The sequence below is a fragment of the Xiphophorus hellerii genome, chromosome 2 (assembly GCF_003331165.1).
Source record: "Xiphophorus hellerii strain 12219 chromosome 2, Xiphophorus_hellerii-4.1, whole genome shotgun sequence".
In the NCBI taxonomy this organism is placed as follows: Eukaryota; Metazoa; Chordata; class Actinopteri; order Cyprinodontiformes; family Poeciliidae; genus Xiphophorus; species Xiphophorus hellerii.
In genome coordinates this window covers 31,848,010-31,870,279 of record NC_045673.1, presented here as the reverse complement: position 1 = coordinate 31,870,279, position 22,270 = coordinate 31,848,010, and the positions used below count along the sequence as shown (strand labels likewise).

Genomic DNA, 22,270 nt, shown 5'->3' with positions numbered 1-22,270 from the left:
CTAAATGTTCTTTTTCTCTCGACTTCAAAAATGACACGAAAGTAAAAAAGAAAAAAAAAATCTAAATTAAATATTGTGAAGCTTTTGTGGGATTTTTCTCAAATATTTTTTTCTCTTGAAGGGGAGCATAGAAAAATTGTGATGTTCAAAATTTGATCAATTGTGTTTTTATATCAAGTATTTCTCATAATAACAGTATAGTTCCTTAATTTCTCCACCAAACAACAAAGAGTAAACAAGAAAAAAAAATTTTTTTAGCCTTGCTTTTTTCTGTCTCGTTTAAATCCTAAAAAGTAAAAAAAAAAAAAGAAATTATTGCGTGTAAGTCTTTTTAAAGTCTCATCCAACAAACAGAAAAAGTATTGAGGTTCTTTTTCTCACTTACGACTTGAAGGGCAAGTGGGAAAAAAACCTCTTCTCTCCCAACAAAGAGAAAAAGAAAAAGATGACTTGTTTGGATGAGAAGGAAAAAAATTACAAATATGGAATGACAGATTCCTTTTCCCTCTTGCCATCCAGGACTTAAACAAGCAAAACAAAACAACGAAAATATTTTCATTTGGTCAGACTTAGAAAGTGAGTCTTCAAAAGAAATTTTTCCCCTTTCTGTCAGGGTTTCTATACATAACCGATCCACAAGGATCCATATGAATCCAAACATTCCAACATTTTAAAACATGTTGATTTTAAATTTAACTTAAATATAATTTTTTTCCATCACGTAAGATCCCAGATCATTGTGACTTTTAGTGGTATAAAAATCCCAGTCACAAACTGAATACCAGTCCCCTGTTTGTACCTGCTCTGCCGATCTGTACGGCGAGTTTGGTCAGCTTCCCCTGAAGGACAGATTTCTCCTTCTTTGGAAGAACCTTCTTCTTCTTCTCTGGTTCTCCATCTTCGTTGAGTGGTTGCATCTCAACAGTAGCTCCGTCCTTGTTTTTCTCTACATGGGACAACGGAAGAAGTGAGTAAAGCATCCAAAATGAAGAACTTCAGCTTTAAAGACACTCTTTAAAAATGTAGTGAAATCCCAATAATTTCTAGTTTTACTAAAACAAGAAACACAACTCAAAACATAAAAATACCGAACAATTTCAAGAGATGCATCTTTGAAAAGAAAACTTAAAATGCCAACATCTGTCTTGACTTCAAAAGCAACTACAATCAGACTTAAGATCTTGAGACAACAGTTGTGAGTTGATTTCAAACAAACCCAGGTTTTTTTTGTTAGAGGGGATATGAGAAAAAGCCCTGGTGATTGAGTGTTAATATATTGTGTCAACTAGATATATGCATTGTCTTACAAAAGCATTAATATCTGTGGAAGCTTTCACAAACCATTGTGCATGCTGCAGCTCCTCTGATTAAGCCTCCCCTTGTACATGTGGAGAGTAAAGAGTGTCAAATTAAAATAAATAAATAACTTATGAAATACCTATTTAAATGTGTTTTGAATTCATTACAAGTATAAATAAATACAGAAATTATTAATTAAATATATAATTAATTATATGTGCCTCAATTAAACATATCGACTTCATTAAAAAAAAATAGATAGAATTATTTCATGATTTAATAAACGACTTCCTGTGAATGAATTCATTAAACACTGAGCTTCAGTGGGCGGGATCAGCTTCAGCTTCTGACTTCCGATTGGCTGCTTCAAACAGGAGGTCAAGACGACTTCTTCCAAGTTTGCTGTATCTGTTCTCTAACAATAAATACTTTTGGGGCGACACCATGTAGACATTAGCTGTCCAGAGTGCAGGTTATCATAGTAACGTGTGCTAATCCCAGTGTTAGCTTGTTGTGATGTGTCAAGTCACAGCAGATCTTCAACCTGACTTGTAACCACACTAAGTCCCGAACCACAAGACATCGTTTCCAGTTCCTAACTCAAGCAGAAACACCAGCAGAATTAACCAGTACTGCTGGTGGGGGTATCTGCTGGGGTGTTTGTGTCTGTGCATGTGTGGGGGAGTGTGCAGGGGTGGGTGTGGGTGTGTGTGTGTGTGTGTGAGCAAGCTGATCCCATTTTTGTAATGAGGTTATTAGTGGACAAGAAGGCACCAGCAGCAGGCAGGAGAAGAAAGCAGCTGCTGAGCTTAATGCCGATAATCTTCTTGCTCCTAATCACCATCAACAGAGTCAGGAGCACCTGCTGCTGCTGCTGAGACCACAGTGGCATACTATGGAAGAAACGCCACATGGGATCAAACGGAGCCTGGAGAGTCCTCCCCGGTCCGGCAGTGGAGGCAGGACTTTCCATGGAAGCACCACCAAACATCTCTATTTCTTTTGTGATTGACCTCAGTTGAATCCAGCTCATACTTCCTCATGCGACACTTGACAACAAAATAATGGCTGGTCAACAAACACAGCATAAAGTCGAACAGCCAGAAGCAGGGGTTTATAGGAACTATTCTGGTTGTGAGACAGCAAGAGGAGGGGGAAACCATGGAGAGATCTGCCTAAAATAGTGTGCATTAATAATGCTCATCTTTTGCCAAAAGGAATGTTGGTAAAAAATTACTTATTTTAGGAATTGCTGATATATCATCACAAATCTTGAACATTGTTCATGTTTTTTATTAACCCTGTAACAGAATGCATATTGTTAGACAATATGAGTAAGTCTAAATACACTGTGTTCCAAATTATTATGCAAATTGGATTTAAGTGTCATAAAGACTAAATTTTTTGTTGTGCTATTTAGGGAATAGGGAATCTACGTAAGAAGGATGTTCCACATTATTAAGCAGGCCACAGGTTTCAAGCAATATGGGAAAGAGAAAGGATCTCTGCTGACAAAAATCATCAGATAGTGTAGTGCCGTATGACAAGGTATGAAAACATTAGATATTTAACAAAAACTGAAGCGTTATTGTACTGTGAAGAGATTTGTGGCTGATTCAGAACAAAGATGGGTTTGTACAGATAAAGACATAATGAGGAAGGTTTCTTTTAGACAAATTCATCGGATTAAGAGAGCAGCTGTTAAAATGTGCTTACAAAGCAGCAAACAGTTATTTGAAGCTGCTGGTGCCTCTGGAACTTCAAGGTGGAGGATCCTCTAGAGGCTTGCGGTGCATGAACCTACTATTGGGCCCCTAACCAGAGCTCACAAGCAGAACCGGTCTCAGTGGGCCCAGCAGTACATGAAGATTAATTTTCACACAGACTTGTTCACTGATGACTGCTGGGCAACCCTGGATGGTCCAGATGGACGCAGTAGTGGATTGGTGGTGGACGGCCACCACGTCCCAACACAGCTGTGACGTGAGCAAGGAGGTGGTGGAGTCATTTTTTGGGCCAAAATCATGGGGAGAGAGAGAGAGAGAGAGAGAGAGAGAGAGCTGGTCGGGCCCTTCAGAATCCCTGAAGGTGTGAAAATGACCTCAGCAAAGTATCTGGACTTTCTGACTGATCACTTTCTTTCATCGCTCAAAAAGAAGAGCCGTACCTTCTGTAGCAAAATCATCTTCATGCATGACAATCCACCATCTCATGCTGCAAGGAATACCACTGTGTCATTAGCTGCTATGGGCATAAAAGGGGAGAAACTCATGGTGTGGTCACCATCCTCCTCTGACCTCTGACCTCAACCCTATTGAGAACCTTTGGAGTTTCGTCCAGCAGAAGATCTGAGGGTGGAATGCAGTTCATATCAAAACAGCAGCTCTGGGAAGGTTTTCTGACATCCTGCAAAGAAATTCAAGCTGAAACTTTCCACAAACTCACAAGTTCAATGGATCAAGAATTGTGCTGTGATATCAAAGAAGGTAACATGTAACTCGGTCTGTTAAGATGTTTTTGATTGAAATAGCTTTTGATTTTAGTACATGTGACCACTTAATGCTGCACATTCAAAGAATGCAGTTCTTTATAATCCATAACATGTTTAGAAAATTTGCTGTGCATAATAATTTGGAACAGTGCATTTTGAGTTTTTTATTTTTGAAAAAAATACTGTTCTCATGGGGAGCTTTGTTCAGTAAAATTTGATTTATACTGTAATAGTTCCGACTTGAAAATTATACTTACCATCATTTCCATCGACCATTTAGGAAAATCTGAGAAAATATCACTTGCATAAGTGATATGCAAGTGATATGCAAGCTGGGCATCCAGGGTTGCCCAGCAGTCATCAGTGAACAAGTCTGTTTGAAAATTAATCTTCATGTACGGCTGGGCCCACTGAGACCGGTTCTGCTTGTGAGCTCTGGTTAGAGGCCCAATAGTAGGTTAATGAACCGCAAGCCTCTAATTTGGAACATGGTTTATGTACAACAAGCCAAGATGAGGAAAAGCTCAATATTCTATGTAGCTGTGTTTAAATCAATGTTTGTTTCTGATGCCAATTATGGCATCAGGAAAGGTTGATGAAAAAGGAAAAATTCTAAATAACTTACTCAAATGTACATAAAAAAGGTTTTTATGCTTGCTTGAGGTGGTTTTTTGCTTTTCTGAAAAAGACTCAACATGCTAAAGAGGAGACATACATTAATAGGTTCTAATGTTGTGAGCGGTCCCGTCCCATTCACTAGTGGGTCTGTGCCTTACAAGAGATGTTAAATGGAAAAAATTATAAGTCTAAATCTCCAGCTCAGAGGGGAGAACTGTCAGCCTGGAGTGTCTGGTGAGAGGCGTTCACGGAGATGTGTGCTCCATGCTAGTTTGAAACCTCTACATCTTGTTTATTACAGCTATGCTTAGCATCAACATCTGACAAAATCACACTTTGCCTAGCTTGATTAATTGGAAACATGACCAATTCACATTTTCTGCTCTGCAACATTTTATAAACTTACTCAAAATTTACATGACAATTGGATTCCAAACTGTTCTCTGAGCCACCACCACATTAATGCCCTTGTTCTGCATTAATGTGGTAACTAGTGAAGCTGCTTGGTCTCAAACACACAACTTCACAGACGTTGCTCTCTGTTCATCCAATAACCTGAAGATTTACGAGATTTTCTAAAAATGTTCAGTACTTTAAATACTGTCAACTTTACACTTCAAGCAGAATACCTCAAATAAGTACACTAGAGTAAGAAGACATGTGTCGCCTGAATGGATGGCACAGCAAACTGTTGCCACTGACTAATCCCTTTAGTCTGAATTCCCACTGTGAAATAAGTTTTTTTCCAAGTATAAAAACCTTTCAACCGTTAGGATTTTATCTCTTCCTAAAGTATTTATTTTCCTCAAACTTTTTCACATTTTGAAATGTTCCAACCCCAAACTTTAATGTATTTAATGGGATTATATGTGACAGACAAAGTAGTGCAAAACTGCAAATGGGAAGGAAAAGGATAAAATAAAAATCTAAAAAGAGTGACATCTATTTATATTCAACATTCCGATTACATTTTCAAGTAATGAGTGGAGTAAATGATTACAACTGCAAGATAAGTAATTTGATTGTTTCTTCCCTAAAAGCAGAAAGTGTTACTGTGAATTTGCTTGTGAGAGTGTTTCGTGATAATCAGGTATGTATGAGCATGCAACGTCACTGGTAACAGTGTAAATCAAGAGGAGGTTCTAGAGAGCGCATGTTAATGGATGGACGTTTGAGTGACAAAAACATTGACATCCACTGACCACTGTGCATGGAAAGAAAACTTTCATCTATGGTGAAAAATTCCACCTCTAGTCCAAGTGAGTGACATGCAAGTCCTCTGATAGTCATTGAGAAACCCTCTAATGACATGACCGCTGCAGCTTACAAATCCAATTCCACCTTGAAAACCTCCGACTTTGCCTCTCTTGCTAAACAGGCGAAAATAGACTTTTCTTTCTAACTATGTTATTGCTGTACTTTACTTTCACACACACACACAATTTTATATGTAGAAATATGAAAAAATATAGGTTAATAGAAGAAAGACTTGATTTTCTTTAGGTACGGAGGAATGTACAGAAAACCGGTTAAAATGTGTGTCATTTTATTACATTTTCGTATCATTTTATATAATCAGATCTGTGGTGTAATGGTAAATACCCTGTACTTATGTAGAGCTTTATCAAGTCTATAAGACTCCAAAGGGCTTTATACAATATTCAGTTATTCACACATTCACACACTAATGGTGGTGAGCTACATTGTAGCAACAGCTGCCCTGGAGCAGTCATACAGAAGCGAGGCTACTGTACAGCCAACGCCACCAGGCCCTGTGACCACCGACAGGGTACTGAAGAAGAGAGAAGAAGAGCTGCTAACTGATCACCCCCTAGTGGCGGACTGGATTGTCGGCAGAAAAGGATGCCAAGCAGACTCGGTAAACCCAAATTAGGGTTGAGGATGAATGGAGAACCACTGTCAGAAGTGGGGTTCACACATTCACAGGAGGGTTTCTCATGAGGAGGATGTGGTCATGATCAGGACCTCTTCTGGAGCCTGTCCTAGTGGTTATTGAGGGATTGTTTGATGAACACCAGCCTTGTTGGACACTCAAGAAAAAGTCCTTTAGGGCTTGGCTTGGTTGTAACTCCTGACAGACATGTGCCAGGTGGCTAAAGAACTGTGGCTTTTGTGGTGGCAGAGGCGAAAACTTTGGCCATGAGACACAATGGAGAAAGACTTTCAACTGACCTTGAGGAGGTCCAAGCAAACTTTTTAACAGCTTAGAAAGAGAAAGCAGGGTCCATCCAGAATGTGACTTTGGTTAACTAGGAAAACTGGAAATGGGTTCAACGGTATCATTGGGCAGTGGAAGGACTAAATCCATTACTGTGGCAGAAGTCGCTGAGCTGGATCATAAGCTGCCTTGTGGCAGAACAAAAGTGGTGGAAAGGATTCATCCAGAGATGCAGAAGACTCTGTACATTGTAGAGTGGTCATTGTTGACTATTTATATAAATGTACTTCTGCAGTCTTACAAACTGTACAATCATCTTTTGACCTGTATAAAATACACTGTAAAACCCAGACAAAGTTAGCTGCAGCATCAGTTTCCAGAGTCACGTGATTACGTCTGTCAAACAGACAAACCTCACTTATTCATGCTTAACCCATATTACTCAATATGAGGACCATTATATGAGTGACAGAGTGAGGTCTCATCAGAGAAACATCAATCCACAAATGAGGTGAAAATGGATTTATCTACAACTACTACTGTCCCTATTAATATTAATATTTCATCCAGTAGTCAGTGAGCAGCAACAACTGTAGTGTCCTCCACAAATATCTAAATTCGCAGGACAAGTGCTGCAAATTAGCTGTTGCTATTGCACTGTGACGTAAACATGGGACTGCTGTTTTGTTCAGTTTGTCTATGTCGCTGTATGTCTGTCCCTACCAAATAAACCAAATAAAATAAATTTGAACCTTTACCTTTGAGCACATTAACTAAATGTGGGAAAAAATAATCCTACATTCAGAAACAATTGTTTCTAAGCAAACACTGCTGCCACATTTATTACCCCCTTTAACTACTTCCATAAAATAATTATTATCATTGAAACATGACTTCCTGTTTTACATGATGTAATAACAGAAACACACACAAACACATTTCTTGTAGCCACTGGTCACCAGGCTTGACAAGGATCCGTATTCATCTTGCTACCACTTACGCTGAGGAGGATGGCAGAAGAGGTCAAAAATCTCAAAAGCTCATTGTTAGAGAATTGGGCATCTTGGGTTACCACGTCTCCATGGCAACTATTAAATTAATGCCAACTAGTTGTTTGGTACTGATGCACTACCATAACCAGCATAAGCTTTTGAAGTTTGTACAAACTCTACTGTAATTGAAACTTTCTGATTTGGATAATTTTGATTACAGAGGCTTCAGTAATCATTTTATTTGTTGTTTCTGTTGTTTTGTTGATTTATTTTGCATATTTAAAATGTCTTCTGGTTCCTGTGCTAAATGTTAGTTAGAAATTAAAAATCATTGATGCTTGAACTTGATGCCATTAATTCCATTACTCTTATACTAGTTGAAACTGGTTTCAAATCAACAATATTATGGTTTATTGCAATAACTTCTGAGACAATTTATCGTCCAGCAAAATTTGTTATTGTGACAGGCCTAGTCAAAGATCATTTTCACAACATGTTCCAACCTTGTGAAATGTTGCAGAATAAGATTGAGGCTGTCATATTTTCAAATGTGGAATCTGCATATTATTAAGTGTTATGATATCCTTACTAACTTAATACACTTATCAAAATTAAAGGTTGGATTTTCTACAGTTAATAGTTTCTTAAATTAAATAATCTTCAATAAAAGATTATTAATGCTAAGGCTTTTAATATGTCTTTACCAGGAATACTTACAAAGAATGCAGTAAACCATCTGTTATTAAGAAAAACATGAACAAGCGATCTGCAATCAATCAGCCAAAACCAACATGGAATCACACAGGGCTTTTTTCCCCAAGTGACTAAAAACAACTTCATTTCCTCACAGGCATTAATACACACTCCATCTGGTGGAAATTAAACTCTGATGTGATGCCTACCTTTCTTGTTTTTGACTTCCTTTTTACCTGTAAAAACACAAAAAAATCAATCAAACAAATGCAACAAATCAACAGATATTTCTACACTCTAAAATATATATTTCAGCCCTTAGGTTTTTATCTGTGCGACATTAACTTTAGTTGGTGAGTTGCAGATTTAAAAGCAAACTACTAGATCAATTGAATTCTCTCAAAATGGTTTGCTAATTTTGATATATATATGGTATATATACAGTATATATACAGTACAGACCAAAAGTTTGGACACAACTGTGTGTCCAAACTTTTGGTCTGTACTCAGTTCAGACCAAAAGTTTGGACACACCTTCTCGTTGAATTCAATGAGAAAGTGTGTCCAAACTTTTGGTCTGTACTGTATATATGCTTTTAAAAACAGCTGAGTGGGATTTTTATTTTTACAATTGTACAGTTTCAAATAACTTGATATCAAATACTCTAAATGGTAAGAAGTTGCATTAAATCAGCAAAAAAGCATACTGTATCATCTACATATTAACAAAATATCAATGTCTAAATCTGGGTTATGTAAGGACATAACATTGATTCATGTCTCAATGTTGAAATTATGCATCTCTGTAAAAATACCTCATAATCCAGAGTCTGGAAGTCACCTCTTGAAAGAAAGAAATAGGAAACAATCTTGCAAAGACCTTTGACTGGACCTGAGGGATGCACTACACTTTGATTTAGCTGATCTGTGCCACAGGGAGGGTGTGAGGAGACACTGTTGGACGCCACACTATGTTTCTTCTGAGATGATGACTCGTGTATTTGGCTGCTGTTAAACTTACTCTTCTTATCCTTTTTGTCTTTGTTTTTCTTTTCCTCATTTTTCTTCTCTTTTTTGTCATCGCTGCTGCCTTCGCTGTCTTCACTGGCACCGAGCAGTTTGAAAATAATTCCCGTCTGAGAATTCACACCTACGGCGGTGACTAGCATCTTTCCAGAGCCCTCCATTACATGTGTGCCTGCAGAGAAGCATGGAAAGAAAAAGTTACAATCTTCCTCTGTGTATCCTGTCAAAATTAGCCTAAGCAGAAACTCTGAAAGCTGTGCTTGTTAAGCCCACTTTTTAAAGTCAAACTTTCTTTAGTCATTTTGATTCCTTTCAAAGTTAGCCTTTAAGAAGACATTCTCAATGAGTTTGTGTTGATATACGTCAAGGCAAGCATGTCAAAATTATTGAAATTATGTCCTTATATAATCTCATGATTTCCCAGAGTGTTGTCCTATTCTAGTCCTTGGTTGTTTTAGTAATTTTCCATTGAATTACTAAGGCAAATTCAAAGGCTGAACTGGCTTAGTAATTTCAGTTGGTGGTGTCAAACTGAAATTGAACACCACTGTTTGGCTGTCTTGCTTTAAATTTCTATTTTTAAAACTTCTCCATTTGATTTTTTTGTTTTGTTTTTTCTGTACTAACATTCTAGAGATAAAATAAATGTGTGCTTTGTTATTAGAGAGACAGTAATTTTATCAGGCACATGTCTCATCTCCAGATATCATGTTAATGTTTCAAGTAAGGCAACTGTTTTTCCTTTTGAGTAACATCAATCAGCTTTTCCATATAGATGCCAAGGTCTTTGAGAAAATATTATGTCGATTTTATGTAAACATTTTCTTATAAATACGATGGCTTTTCCCTTTCTGCAGCATTCTCACACTTTTTACAGTCAAATTCATCCCCTTCTTCTCATGCATTTTCAGTTTCACGTTTTTAGGATTTACCAGGACATAATCATTTAAATGGCAGGTAAGCACATGTGGTGCTCTGAGAAAATGTTTGCCTCCTGTTGAGAATAAATAATTCTGTGTTTTCCTTCTATCTCTTTTAGATAGTTGCAAAGCTAAAGCTAAAGGAAATGACATGTTAGGAAATGCCCTCAAAGCTAGGGTTAAAGGGCATGACACACTAGGGAATGCCCTCTTTAGGTTGTAGTTTAGATAGAGGCTAACAAAAAGAATGGAAAACTTTTGTTTGATGCCATTTTGTTTTGCTAACTCCTAAAGGTAGCATGAGAAATGGACCTGCTGTATTTTGGTATTAATAAATGGAATTCATAAATTCAACTCACTGACTCTTCTTCAACCTCATACAACAAGAACGTAGCATAGAGAAGGATAAATTCTCCATACTCCTTACAGAATTTCTCTGTTTCATTTGCTGCACTGAAATGTTTCAGATCATTAGAAAAATTATAAAATACAAAACCAGTTTTCAAATGCTGACTTCATATAAATCAGGGGTCTCCAAAGTCAGTCCTGGAGGGCCGGCATCCTGCGTGTTTTAGTTCTCTCCCTGATTTAACACACCTGGATCAAATGATGGCTCATTAGCGGCCTAAGAAAAACACTGACATGCTGAAAAGGTTGTTACTACCACCAGGGAGAGAAATAAAACATGCAGGATGCCGGACCACCAGGACTGACTTTGGGCACCCTTGATATAAATAATAAACCTTCTAAAACAAATGTGTCACCTTTAGCAGCAACACGTATCAAGAGTACGATAACTGGCAAAAAATCTTTAACATCACCGCTGAGGACTGCTGGCCCACTCTGCTTTGTTTTAAATGTTTTTAATTTTTTAAGCCATATTGGAGGGACTACCATACTAGTGTTCATGAGTTGGATGTAAGTCAAGACTTTAGATAGGCCACTCCAAAATTTCCTTTTTCTTTAAAAGTCATTCATAGATTCATAGGTGAGCTGTGCTTTGGATAGGGTTTTCAAAGTGTGAGTGGGCTTCAGGTTCTGTACATAGACAGAAAACAGCTTCTTTTCAAACATTTTACTTTGAGGGAATATGAAGTTTTTTTAAGCTTCTAGTTTTCTTTTTTTTAAGTCTGCTACATTTTTCTTTAGAAGGACAAACAGTCCCATGATAATAAACCTTTAATTACCTAAAAGTTAGCATGTTAAGGCATTTTAGTAGAAGTAAAGCAGCCATGTGGAGCCTTTAAATAGCACTATGTTGCTGTTAACATCTGCATGCTGTGATGTGATAATAAAAGCCTTGTAAAATGGATTTTTTTATATTGTTTTCTTTACTGTTTTAATGGTGACTGTAACTCAGATTCTGTCAGCACCTTCACAGGTTTAGGCTAAAAAAAAGCTTTAACTTCTAGTCTGTCAAGGTGAAAACCAGAGAAATGACCCGATGTACTTTAGAAGAAAATGTGCTTGGTAGGAGTTGATAATGACAGTTCAGGTCAGGGTGAGCTTAGCTGAAAATCTGCAGTAGAGAAATGCACCTGAGAGCAACATAGGGTCTTTGTCAATGGTCTTCTTGACATGATCTGACTCTCCGGTCAGAGAGCTCTCATCGATCTTCAGATCGTTACCCTGAATTAAGACGCCGTCGGCTGGGAGGAGGTCACCTGCAACAGCAACACAGAGGCCATAACTGTTGGTTAAAAGTTACATCACAGTTATATCACCAATCACCTGTAAGCAAAGGAGAAACATGAAAAGAAAATTCTGAAGTATGTGTGTTTTTTGCAGATTAATATAGTGTACCTGTGTGCTTCTTCAAACAAAATTTGATGTATGTTTCTTTAATTGTTTGTGCTAGTTTTATGGATTTATTGTAATTTGAAGTATTATTCTGTCTTTGTTGTACTGCAGCCTTGTCCCCTTTTCTTCCACGGGAGACAAATAAATGATCTTATCCAATATTAGTGAGACATAAAACAGTCCTTTTCATTTTAAAGAAAGAGAGAATATTGCTAAATTGCTTTTTCTGGACACTGCAACTTTCTTTCTATATTCAGGAACATTTTAGACATCAGCGGCCAAAATTGGAATTGGTAGGTCAAGCATTCTAAAGATCTGTAATGGGTGACTGGCCAGAAAATTGGAATTGGGGAACCCCTACTGCAAACCCTTGGTAATGTCGGCACACCAGTGTGTTTACTCACCATACTTGACTTGTGCGATGTCTCCGACCACAATCTCCGACACTTTGATCTGGATCACCTGCCCCGCTCGGACGATGGTGAACTTTTGCTCTTGTTCGATGCGACTCTGCAGACCGCGGAACTGCTTCTCTTTGCTCCAGTCGTTAAAAGCCGTCACCAGCACCACGCATACCACAGACAGTAGAATGGCAGCGCCTTCGATCCATCCGGTCTCCGCATCCCCCTCTTCTTCCACACCACCAGCTGCTTTTCCACAGTCTGAACAGAGATTTTAAAATAGTCTGACAATTTATTCTCTAATCCTTTTTGCCTATGTTGAACTGGAGACAAGTTTTTTTTTTACTATAACTAGATAATTCATATTAGATAATTGAGTTTATTATGTCTAGTATTTTTTTAACAGTAATATACTTTCCATAGAGATAATAAATGACATACATTCTGATAGACAGTCAGACTGAATTATGTGGACACTTTTTCTCAAATCTTGTGTCAGACCACATTTCTGTTAAACATTATTAATAAATACAAAATATGTATGACAAGATATATATAGATTTAACTAGAGAATTGACAGAAACTAGGAAAATTAGCTTAACATATTAGAGCACAAAAGTTTACCATGAAACCATAAAAATATGTTGAAATAGAAACCTTCAGAAATGTTTCTAATTCTAAAAATCTGGTCCTAATTTGCTGCATTGATATGGCTGGCTTTTAACTTGAGTATTTATGTAGCTACTGAGGTCAATAACTGGGATAAAAAGCATTTAATAGCAAAAGATTTGTACTGTTGAAATGGTTGTGCTACCAGACATCTCTACCACAGTGCTCAAAATACCCAAATAATATCCAAGTACAGCGGAGAAAATACTCACTTTGTCTTTCTGCATCTGGTGGACTGTAGAAAGAAAGGCTTAGAGAAATGACTGCTGCCACCTCCAAGATGATAAGCGTGACGTCCTGCAGGGCCTCCCACACTAACTGCAAAAAGGTTTTAGGCTTTTTTGGAGGGATGACATTCAGTCCAAACTCTTCTTTCCTCTTGTTTATGTCCTCTGGTTTTCCTTCAAGACCTGCAGAGGCATTAAAAAAATGACAGCAGATTGAAAGGTAGGCTTAAACTAGTTTTTTCCACTGTGCTCTAAGTTTACTCCAGACTAAGTAAATTAAAACTTGTGTAGACTTGGCTGTTTTTAGCATGTTGGTCTAAATGTAGGGTGAAGTAAGCCAATTTGGTCTACATTTAAAATACACAAAAGCAACTAAAAGCTGGGTTTAGTTGGAATGTTTCAGTGTGGTTCAAACTCAAAAAAGAATATAATGTAGTTTGTATTTCTCAAAGAATTTAATGTGGTATAAAATTCATCAAAATTTTATACCACATTTCACCATAATTCAAAAAATCAGAGGATTAATCTGCACATCCACTATAAAGTCAGTACCAATGCTGTGCCCAAACAAAACAAATACAGGAAAAATGACCCAATTTCAACTACTTAATTATAAAACCCTACAGGAAATTATAAGTCAACTAAGCTCCAGTTCCTGCTGTCTGGATATCCTACCCACACATTTCTTTAAGAAAGTCCTGCCTGTTATTGCTACTGATCTGATCCAAATAGTAAACTCATCGCTCTCATCAGGCGTTTTGCCCCAGGCTTTGAAAACAGCAGTAATCAAACCACTGATAAAAAAGAACAATCTGGACAAATCACTACTGCAGAATTACAGGCCGATCTCCAACCTCCCATTCATCAGCAAAGTTATTGAAAAAGCTGTGTGTAAACAATTAACTAGCTTCCTAACGATAACCAACCGCTTAGACTCCTTCCAGTCTGGTTTTCGTGCTCACCACAGCACAGAGACCGCCGTCGTAAAAGTGTTCTACGATATTCATATAAATAGTACATGTTCTGTTAGACCTTAGTGCAGCTTTTGACACCGTCGACCATGACATATTATTGAATTGACTGGAGAGTTGGGTCGAACTCTCCGGTCCAGAACTCAACTGGTTTGAATCTTACATAAAGAACAGGGATTTCTTTGTTTCAATTGGAAACTTCTCATCAAAGAGGTCAAAGGTCACATGTTGGATACCCCAAGGTTCAATCCTAGGACCCCTCTTATTCAATATTTATATGCTCCCCTAGCATATAACAGGAAATAATATTAGCTACCATAACTATTCAGATGACACACAGCTCTACATTACGATGTCACCAGGGGACTCTGAACCCATCCAATCACTGAACAGATGCTTAGAACAGATAAATGTGTGGATGTGCCAAAACTTTCTCCAGCTGAACAGAAACAAAACTGAAGTTATTATTTTTGGACCTAAAGAGGAACGATCTAGAGTTATAGATCTAGAGTCAATGCACAGTTTCAGTTATTACAACTGAAAACCAGCAATCAGGCCCGAAACCTGGGAGTAGTGATGGACTCTGACCTGAACCTCCAGAGCCACATAAAGACAGTTACAAAGTCGGCTTTCTATCACTTGAAGAACATTTCCAGGATTAAAGGACTAATGTCTCAGCAAGATCTAGAGAAACTCATCCATGCGTTCATCTTCAGTCGCATTGATTATTGCAACAGCGTCTTCACAGGTCTGTCCAACAAATCAATCAAACAGCTGCAGCTGATCCAGAATGCTGCTGCTGGCGTTCTCACTAAAACCAGGAAGATAGAGCACATAACACCAGTTTTAAAGTCCCTCCACTGGCTCCCTGTAGCTCAAAGAATAGACTTTAAAATACTGTTGTTAGTTTACAAATCACTGAACGGCTTAGCACCACAATACATTAAAGATCTGCTGTTGTTGTATCAACCTTCCAGACCTCTCAGGTTCTGGTTCTGGTCTGCTCTGCATCCCCAGAACCAGAACCAAACGAGGAGAAGCAGCTTTCAGCATCTATGCACCACAAATTTGGAACAAACTTCCAGAAAACTGTAAAACAGCTGAAACACTGACTTACTTTAAATCTCGATGATAGGTTTTTATGTTAATTACAAATATAAATACTTAGGACTGTGAGAATCTGTGCCTGCTCTTGGAGTGTGTGTGCCTTTAGCAGAAGGAAGCAGATGGCCTGAAGCCAGAGTAAGAGCTGACACCTAACAGGAGAGGACATCAAAGACTAATGGTCAAAGTTTTATGACCTAGAGGGACACGAGAACTGAAGTTTATGACCGAGAGGGGGTCGAGAGCTGACCCAGAGAATCTCGGGAACTGGAAATGCAGGATGGCACCATTGTTTAAGTAGAGACTTGTGTTTTGGCAGCTGTGTTTCTGTTTGCACCGCCCCTGTTTAAACAAGCTGACAATCACTGTAACCTAGGAACCAATCACTGTAACCTAGGAACCAATCACTGTAAGCTAGGAACCGCCCCAATGAGAATAAAAGAACTGCAGGAAGTAGCGTACTTCAGAACGTGGTTCAGAGACAAACAAAGAGATGCCTTGGGCCACGTCCTCCGCTCTTCTGAGTGTATGGGAATTTCAACTGTTTCTCTGTCGTTCTTATAAATGTCTAGAGAGAATGTTTAGATATTAAACCTGACACTCGACTAAAAACCCACTTGTTTAGGATGGTATATGAATCGTAATCAATTACAAATTTAATGATGGAATTTTACTTAATGTCATGTTTTGATTGTTGATTCTATGTTGCATTGTGTTTCTGTGTTTGATATGATGTAAAGCACTTTGAAATGCCTTGCTGCTGAAATGTGCTATACAAATAAAATTCGATTTGATTTTTGATTTTGATAATGAAAGACAGGCTTAGCTAGTCTTTTGACCTGGTCCAAATTTAGTCTAAATACTAACATTGAAAGTCACACTTTATAACAGTTTGATGTCATTAAACTTTACCTTTAATAACAACAATTAACATCTTCGAGTAAACATCTACTGAAATTAAGATGTAATACTACTGAAATTAATAAAAGTAATTTTCGGTGTATCGTTTCAAGCTAATTTTGTTCGAAAGGGTAGCCTACAGTTGTGAAAAACCTGTTGCTGAAAATGTACTAATAAAAGGAATGATGTGCTACGCTAAAGACGTTTGCAGATGCATGTTCTCTGGAGATGAGATTTCACTTAACTGAATGGCTTTTCAATTACATTTTAGAAAACTTGAGATTTGCTGACTGCTGACCTCAGTAACCAGGCTAAGGGCTAGCAACAGAAGCTAGCACTTAATAGCACTTCCCTGCATTTCTTTGCACACTAAATTAAGGTAATCATCTAGCAACAGTTAAAACAAGATGATTATTAGTATTTATTACAAAGAATTCTGCGTAATGATTCCTGAGAAACAGAAGGATCTCCCTGCATCCTTAATTGTGTGATGAAGTGCTATTGAATGGAATAAGAATAAACATGTATCCTTCACATAACCATGTCGAAGACAATCTAACTGTATAGTTCGATTGATAATATGGTCATTAATGCTGTAGTTTACAAGAGTTACGCTGTATAGGCTTATGTTCAAATTTGGTTTGGCATTAGTTATTAATGTTAAACTGACACGCAACCATCTGAACTCAATTTTCTTAGTTGGAAGCACTGTTTATCCTGCCTGGTGTTTGTGCCTCAGCGGTAGTCTGATGTTGTGTGTGAGAAAAGAGCAGACTTGTTTCCCCCCAGTGGAACAAAGCGACATGTTAAGACAAACTCAAACCCCCTCTGCAAATTGAGACTCTGAAACTGCTCTTCATCTGCTCCGACGCACCCGGTGTGAGCCGGTTTGTAAACATCTCTTATTAGTCCATGAATCCTCGCTTGCATTTGCGATAAATTGGGAAGGGAGACACGAGCGTGTCCAAATGAGGCTCTTCTCTTGTAACACTTCTCTTTGTATTGTCTGTACACACTCTGGATTTTCAGGTGAGAGGAATTATCCTAAAAGTTTTGTGTCCGTCCCCAGATGTCCCTGCGGTGATATGCAGAGTAGATCTTCTTGTGGTTTCAAGCTGCTGCTGACCTTTGCTTCTTTCTGTCAGCAGGAGTTTAATCGTTGCCAGTGTTTACCGATCGAGTGGAAGATGGACAAACTTTATAAATTAATAAGGAGGTGAAAATGTCAAAGGGCAAATAAATGTTGCAAAGTCCACTACACATATTGAAAATGATGTCTAAGTATCTGTGTGAGACATAATCCAGAGTTATAAAAGCACAGACAAGATTCAAACAAATAGATTAACTCTGGCAAAGTAAAGCTGAATGTGAGGTAGAACTGGCAACACGTGAGCTGTTCAAGACATCCTTTGACAGATTTATTATTTTATTTAAATAGCGCACCTTTCGCACTTTCATAAAAATACACAACTCAGGCGTAGATGTAGAGTTGAACGTGATGCTCACGTCCTGTCTAATCTGCTGTGAAACAAAACCTATGCAACTCATTTACTGATGCTCACAGGCTATAACCTAAACATTTTGTTTTATTATTGTGGGTTGAACTAGCCCCTTGTTCTACACTTTGCTTTCTACTGAAGGTCTGAATCCCAGGATACAGAGTAAAGACTGCTTGCTGGAGGCGCAGATTGGATCTGATTTTACCCAATCACTAACATTTGGCGTTGACGTATGTAATGTGCCAGCTGGATGAAGTTTACCAGCTCGCAAGGTTTACCGTAACCAACCTTGTGAGGAGTAGGTTCACAAAATCTGTCTGCAATAAAACGTCTTAAACATTCCTCTTGCTCCAACTTTAATTGCTCAATATTTAAAAGGGTGGCCAAGACAAACCGAATGGCTACGTTCACTTCCTCTGCTGCCATTGCCAAACCACAGGCCTATATATCCAGACTACAATTCTAAAACAGAAACTTGATGCCATCGTTTGCAACTCTTCCTTCTGTTCGCTGATTGGTCCGGTTGAAATTCCACTGGAGAAAGCCCAGACGGAGCAGTGAAGGGAGATGCTATAACGATCAAAAACTTATGGCCAAATCAAAGCTCCTATAAACCTTCCTCCATGACAGTCCCTTGTCCTAAATCCAACTGAAAGCCTGTGGGTTGAACTGAAGAGCAGAGAGCATATGGGAAGACCCAGGACTCTTCATGTAGAAAGATTTTGTGGATTTTTGTGGATTTTCTCTGTATACTCCAACCTTGCCACACTGACAAAATGCTCTAAAATGCTTGCACAGATTTTGCTGCTGGAAAACATTGTTTAGTCTCAATGGTTTTTAGTTTATGCAGATTCGTGAGGAGTATCAATAAATCACTAACTGATTTCAAAAAACAGAAATCATAGATAGAGTGACAGTGATTGACAGAAAGGATGCTATTGTGAAATATGAGAGAGGTAGTTTCTGTTAGCCAATCAGACGCTGATGAGGCCCATCTGCATCCTATAAAAGGCCCTGCAGACATTCCTCCAGTGGGGTAGTTTTTAGGAAGAGGTTTTGACCCCTGCTTTGTTTGCTTGTTAGCCTTTCGAGGACTGTTTTTGGACAGCTTTGAAGTATTTTGTTCTGCTTAGCAGTTTGACTATGCTCTTTAAAGACTCCAATCAATCTAGATAGAAGATTGTGCTTTTGAGGTTCCGTGCTCCTTTAGTGTTTAGTAACAAATAATGAGCTGTTTCCTTTGAGGTTATTAAAATCTTTTGCAAATTAGCAACAATGCTGCAAAGAGCCAAAGCTACACTGTAAAAAAATTCTGTAAATTTAAGGTAAAAAATGGTGAAATACCAACAGTTACTGACGGTAATATCCAAAACATTTTAATACCGTAGAAAATTAATGGTACTAATCGACCAAAATTACTAATTTTGCTGATGTTTTTATCTACAATGTAAAACCGTAAACCAGACTGCAAAAGTAATTTTTACGAAGAATAGAATGCTGGTGTGATATTTTGGTTTTGTTTTTAATAATGCCTTTAATACACCAAACTGAACTCTCAAAGGTAGACCAGGAATCGATTTGGCAATCCACCAATTGCAAGGTAAACTCCTACAGCCGACGTCACCATCATTTATAAGAGACTTTTACTAAATGATGCATTTGTGATTATTTAATTTTATGCCAACCATATTCATACATTAAGAGAACTGCATGTTAGGCCCTGCTGCTTGGATGAGGCTGAAGTTGGTTTCCAATTGCAGCTTCCAATTTGGGAAATGGCTATAAAGGGCGATTCCACCTAATTTGTCACTCCCGTCAGCATCTTTAATTTACTCTAGGTAAAAAACTACATCACCTAGACCTAGACTCTTCAAACCTGGACTAGATTATTCTCAACTAATAGCAGACTATTTAAAACCAAGTGTGGGATTTGTGAAACCTTTATCTGATTTGTGAAACTTCAATAAAGAGCAGTCCTAGTTTGAACCAGATGCATAAAAATGGTGAAGTCGCCTTTCTTTGAAGTTTCACACATCCCACACTTGGTTTTAAATATTGTGCTATTAGTAGAGAATAATCTAGAGAGTTTTTCATTTTGTTATTGTGTTAAACAGCAGGGTTTACAGTTAATGCAGTTACTGTTATTTGTCATGTAAACACAAAGTTCTCTAGTTTGTATTTCTGCTTGATCCAGCAGCATCAGCAGCTAGATTCTTTTAACTCTGATCCGGCAGTTGAGAGGTGGCTCTGGGCGTCCTGAACTCACCACAGTACTAACAGTCCCAGTGCACTAGCTAAAGCTGCTAACTAGCAGGTGCTAGCTCATGGTGCTGAGAGCCCTATAGGCCTGGTCCTTATCAGGATACGGCTACTGTCTTTGAAATCAAGTTTCTACTATTTTTGCGCATTCAGAAGGCGAAGGAGAAGGACAACACATTTCTGCATCACAGGTGAGCTTCTTTCACAGTTTTAATTGAAGTTAGCTAACTTTAACCAACTGATAAAGAAATGTGTAATTTCTGAGCCATGCTGTTTATGTACATGCACTGCAGCTAGACATTTTGCTATATGGAACATTTAATGCTAATTTTCCCAGAAGCAACATTTCCATTAATGTTTCTGTAGGAACGACTGCATAGATATATTTATTTCAGGTCTACTTTAGACTGTGTATGCTTAAAGTTATTGTTAATGGCAGAAGCAACTTTTTCAAGTTTGGTTCAGTAATTCATTTGAATTACTTTGAGTGTGAAATGTTAATGCATGCAAGTTAAAACTGTGAAGAACACTTTAGCTTTTGTTTCAATACTTTGGTAATATGTGAAAGTATAAAGCTTGGCATCTGAGCTAATATTTAATATTTTCCTTTGACCTCTTGACTGTCACCCCCAAAATACTTACATTAAAGTCACTGGGTCCATGACAGTTAAAGGGTTTTAAGATAAGGAAATTTAAATATTAACTATTTCACTTCTCTGCTTTTCCCCAATTTTAATTTGCTTTAATCATGTTGATCAAAATGTGTTTAACGTGTCTCTGTTGAATTTTTTCAGCATAAGTTCATCATGTAAGCCTTAACATGCATAAGTCTTGAAGTTGTCATAATGTCAATCAATCAATCATAATTGATTATTTATGTTAGAACTGTAAATATCTTTTATCCCATATATACTCATCATTATCCCATATATATTCATCATTAACTTTAAGAACTGTGAGATTCTTTTGTTTTCTTCTCCTATCTGTGTTTTTGTGAGAGATGTCTGCAGGAAACTGATAAGCGTGCCAGATTGGAAACAGATACCAGCTTCCAATCTGGCTGGTATCCAATCACTTGGAGCCAAAACTAAGAGCTGCTCTTAGTAAAACACACAAAGGCTAAAGGTCAAAGCTTGTGACCCAGGGACATGGGAGCGCTTGAGACCTCACATGCATTAAGACAGGAGATTCATTGTATAGAAAAGAAATATGACTGTGTGTTAGCAGTTGGGTTTTTTGTTTGCCCCTCCCTCCTTCAGCAACTGCTAACTTGTGTGTGTAATCAGGGTTCCCCAATTTTCAATAAAGGAAGAGAAGCAAGAGAGGATTTTCAGAGCGAGTTTGAAGACTGTGAAAATCAGACCCTCCTTTCTACTCTCCTCGTGGGTAAAATCCAATTCATTTGTCTCTCTTCTTTTTGTCTATTAAGGTTGTGAACCTGACAATTTATATTAGATTTTTTTCTAAATTTGTCCTGAATTGGTAAATTGCTCCCAAGTGAGTCCTGAGTTTCTCTAACAGGTCAATATATGAACCATTAGCTCAACCAATGATCAACCAGTTTTCTGAAACAGATTGAAGGTGTATCTTGTGAACCATCAGTTGGCAACAATATGGTCTATATAGCCAGAACACAACACAATGTTACATTTCTGAGAACTGAAGAACAAGTATCTGGAGAGAGTCAACAGCCAGAAAGAAGAAGAGTCAGAAGAGGCTGAGGACAACTGCCAGTTTCCATCAGACCAACATCAGGATATGGTTTGCGACCCCCAACAAGATCCTGATGGAGGTTCTCCCACCCTAGTGTTCATTCCTTAACCCCACTGAGGAATTTTTGTCAGCATGATGATGGAAATTAAAATGTAATGTAATTTCTACAGCACTGTACAGTTTTCCATGAGGAGATTGTCCTATGTTTCCATTTCTACTTTTTTTGTTCTCTGCATTTCTGTCTTTTCCTTTCTGAATCCCCATGGCATGGTCTGTCAATAAATTACAGCAAAAGCGGAAATGTGAATTTTGTTGTCTCTTCCCATGACTAGTCAATTTGACTGTCTTATCTGTACATAGAGAAACAATAACTTATTATTTTGAGTCACTGATATGTTTATTGACAAACATTTAATTTTGAGAGCTGAACTAAGGATTTTGGAAGAAAACAAATGATATTTTTTGCTGTTTCTACAAATTGTTTTGAGAAATGCATTTACTGTTTTGTA

At 37.9% G+C, this 22,270-nt stretch overlaps 1 protein-coding gene across 1 annotated transcript in view; it reads right to left on the bottom strand.

Moving 5' to 3' along the window:
- The window catches only part of LOC116709418 (plasma membrane calcium-transporting ATPase 1-like), a 47,508-nt gene that overhangs the window by 12,464 nt on the left and 12,774 nt on the right, over window positions 1–22,270 (bottom strand). Inside the window, exons 3-7 of the mRNA XM_032547939.1 lie at window positions 13,301–13,498; window positions 12,423–12,680; window positions 11,757–11,882; window positions 9,243–9,470; window positions 800–946 (exon numbers count right to left, since the gene is read on the bottom strand). Of these exons, the coding sequence (XP_032403830.1) occupies window positions 800–946; window positions 9,243–9,470; window positions 11,757–11,882; window positions 12,423–12,680; window positions 13,301–13,498 (957 nt within the window). The remainder of the gene's footprint in view (window positions 1–799; window positions 947–9,242; window positions 9,471–11,756; window positions 11,883–12,422; window positions 12,681–13,300; window positions 13,499–22,270) is intronic.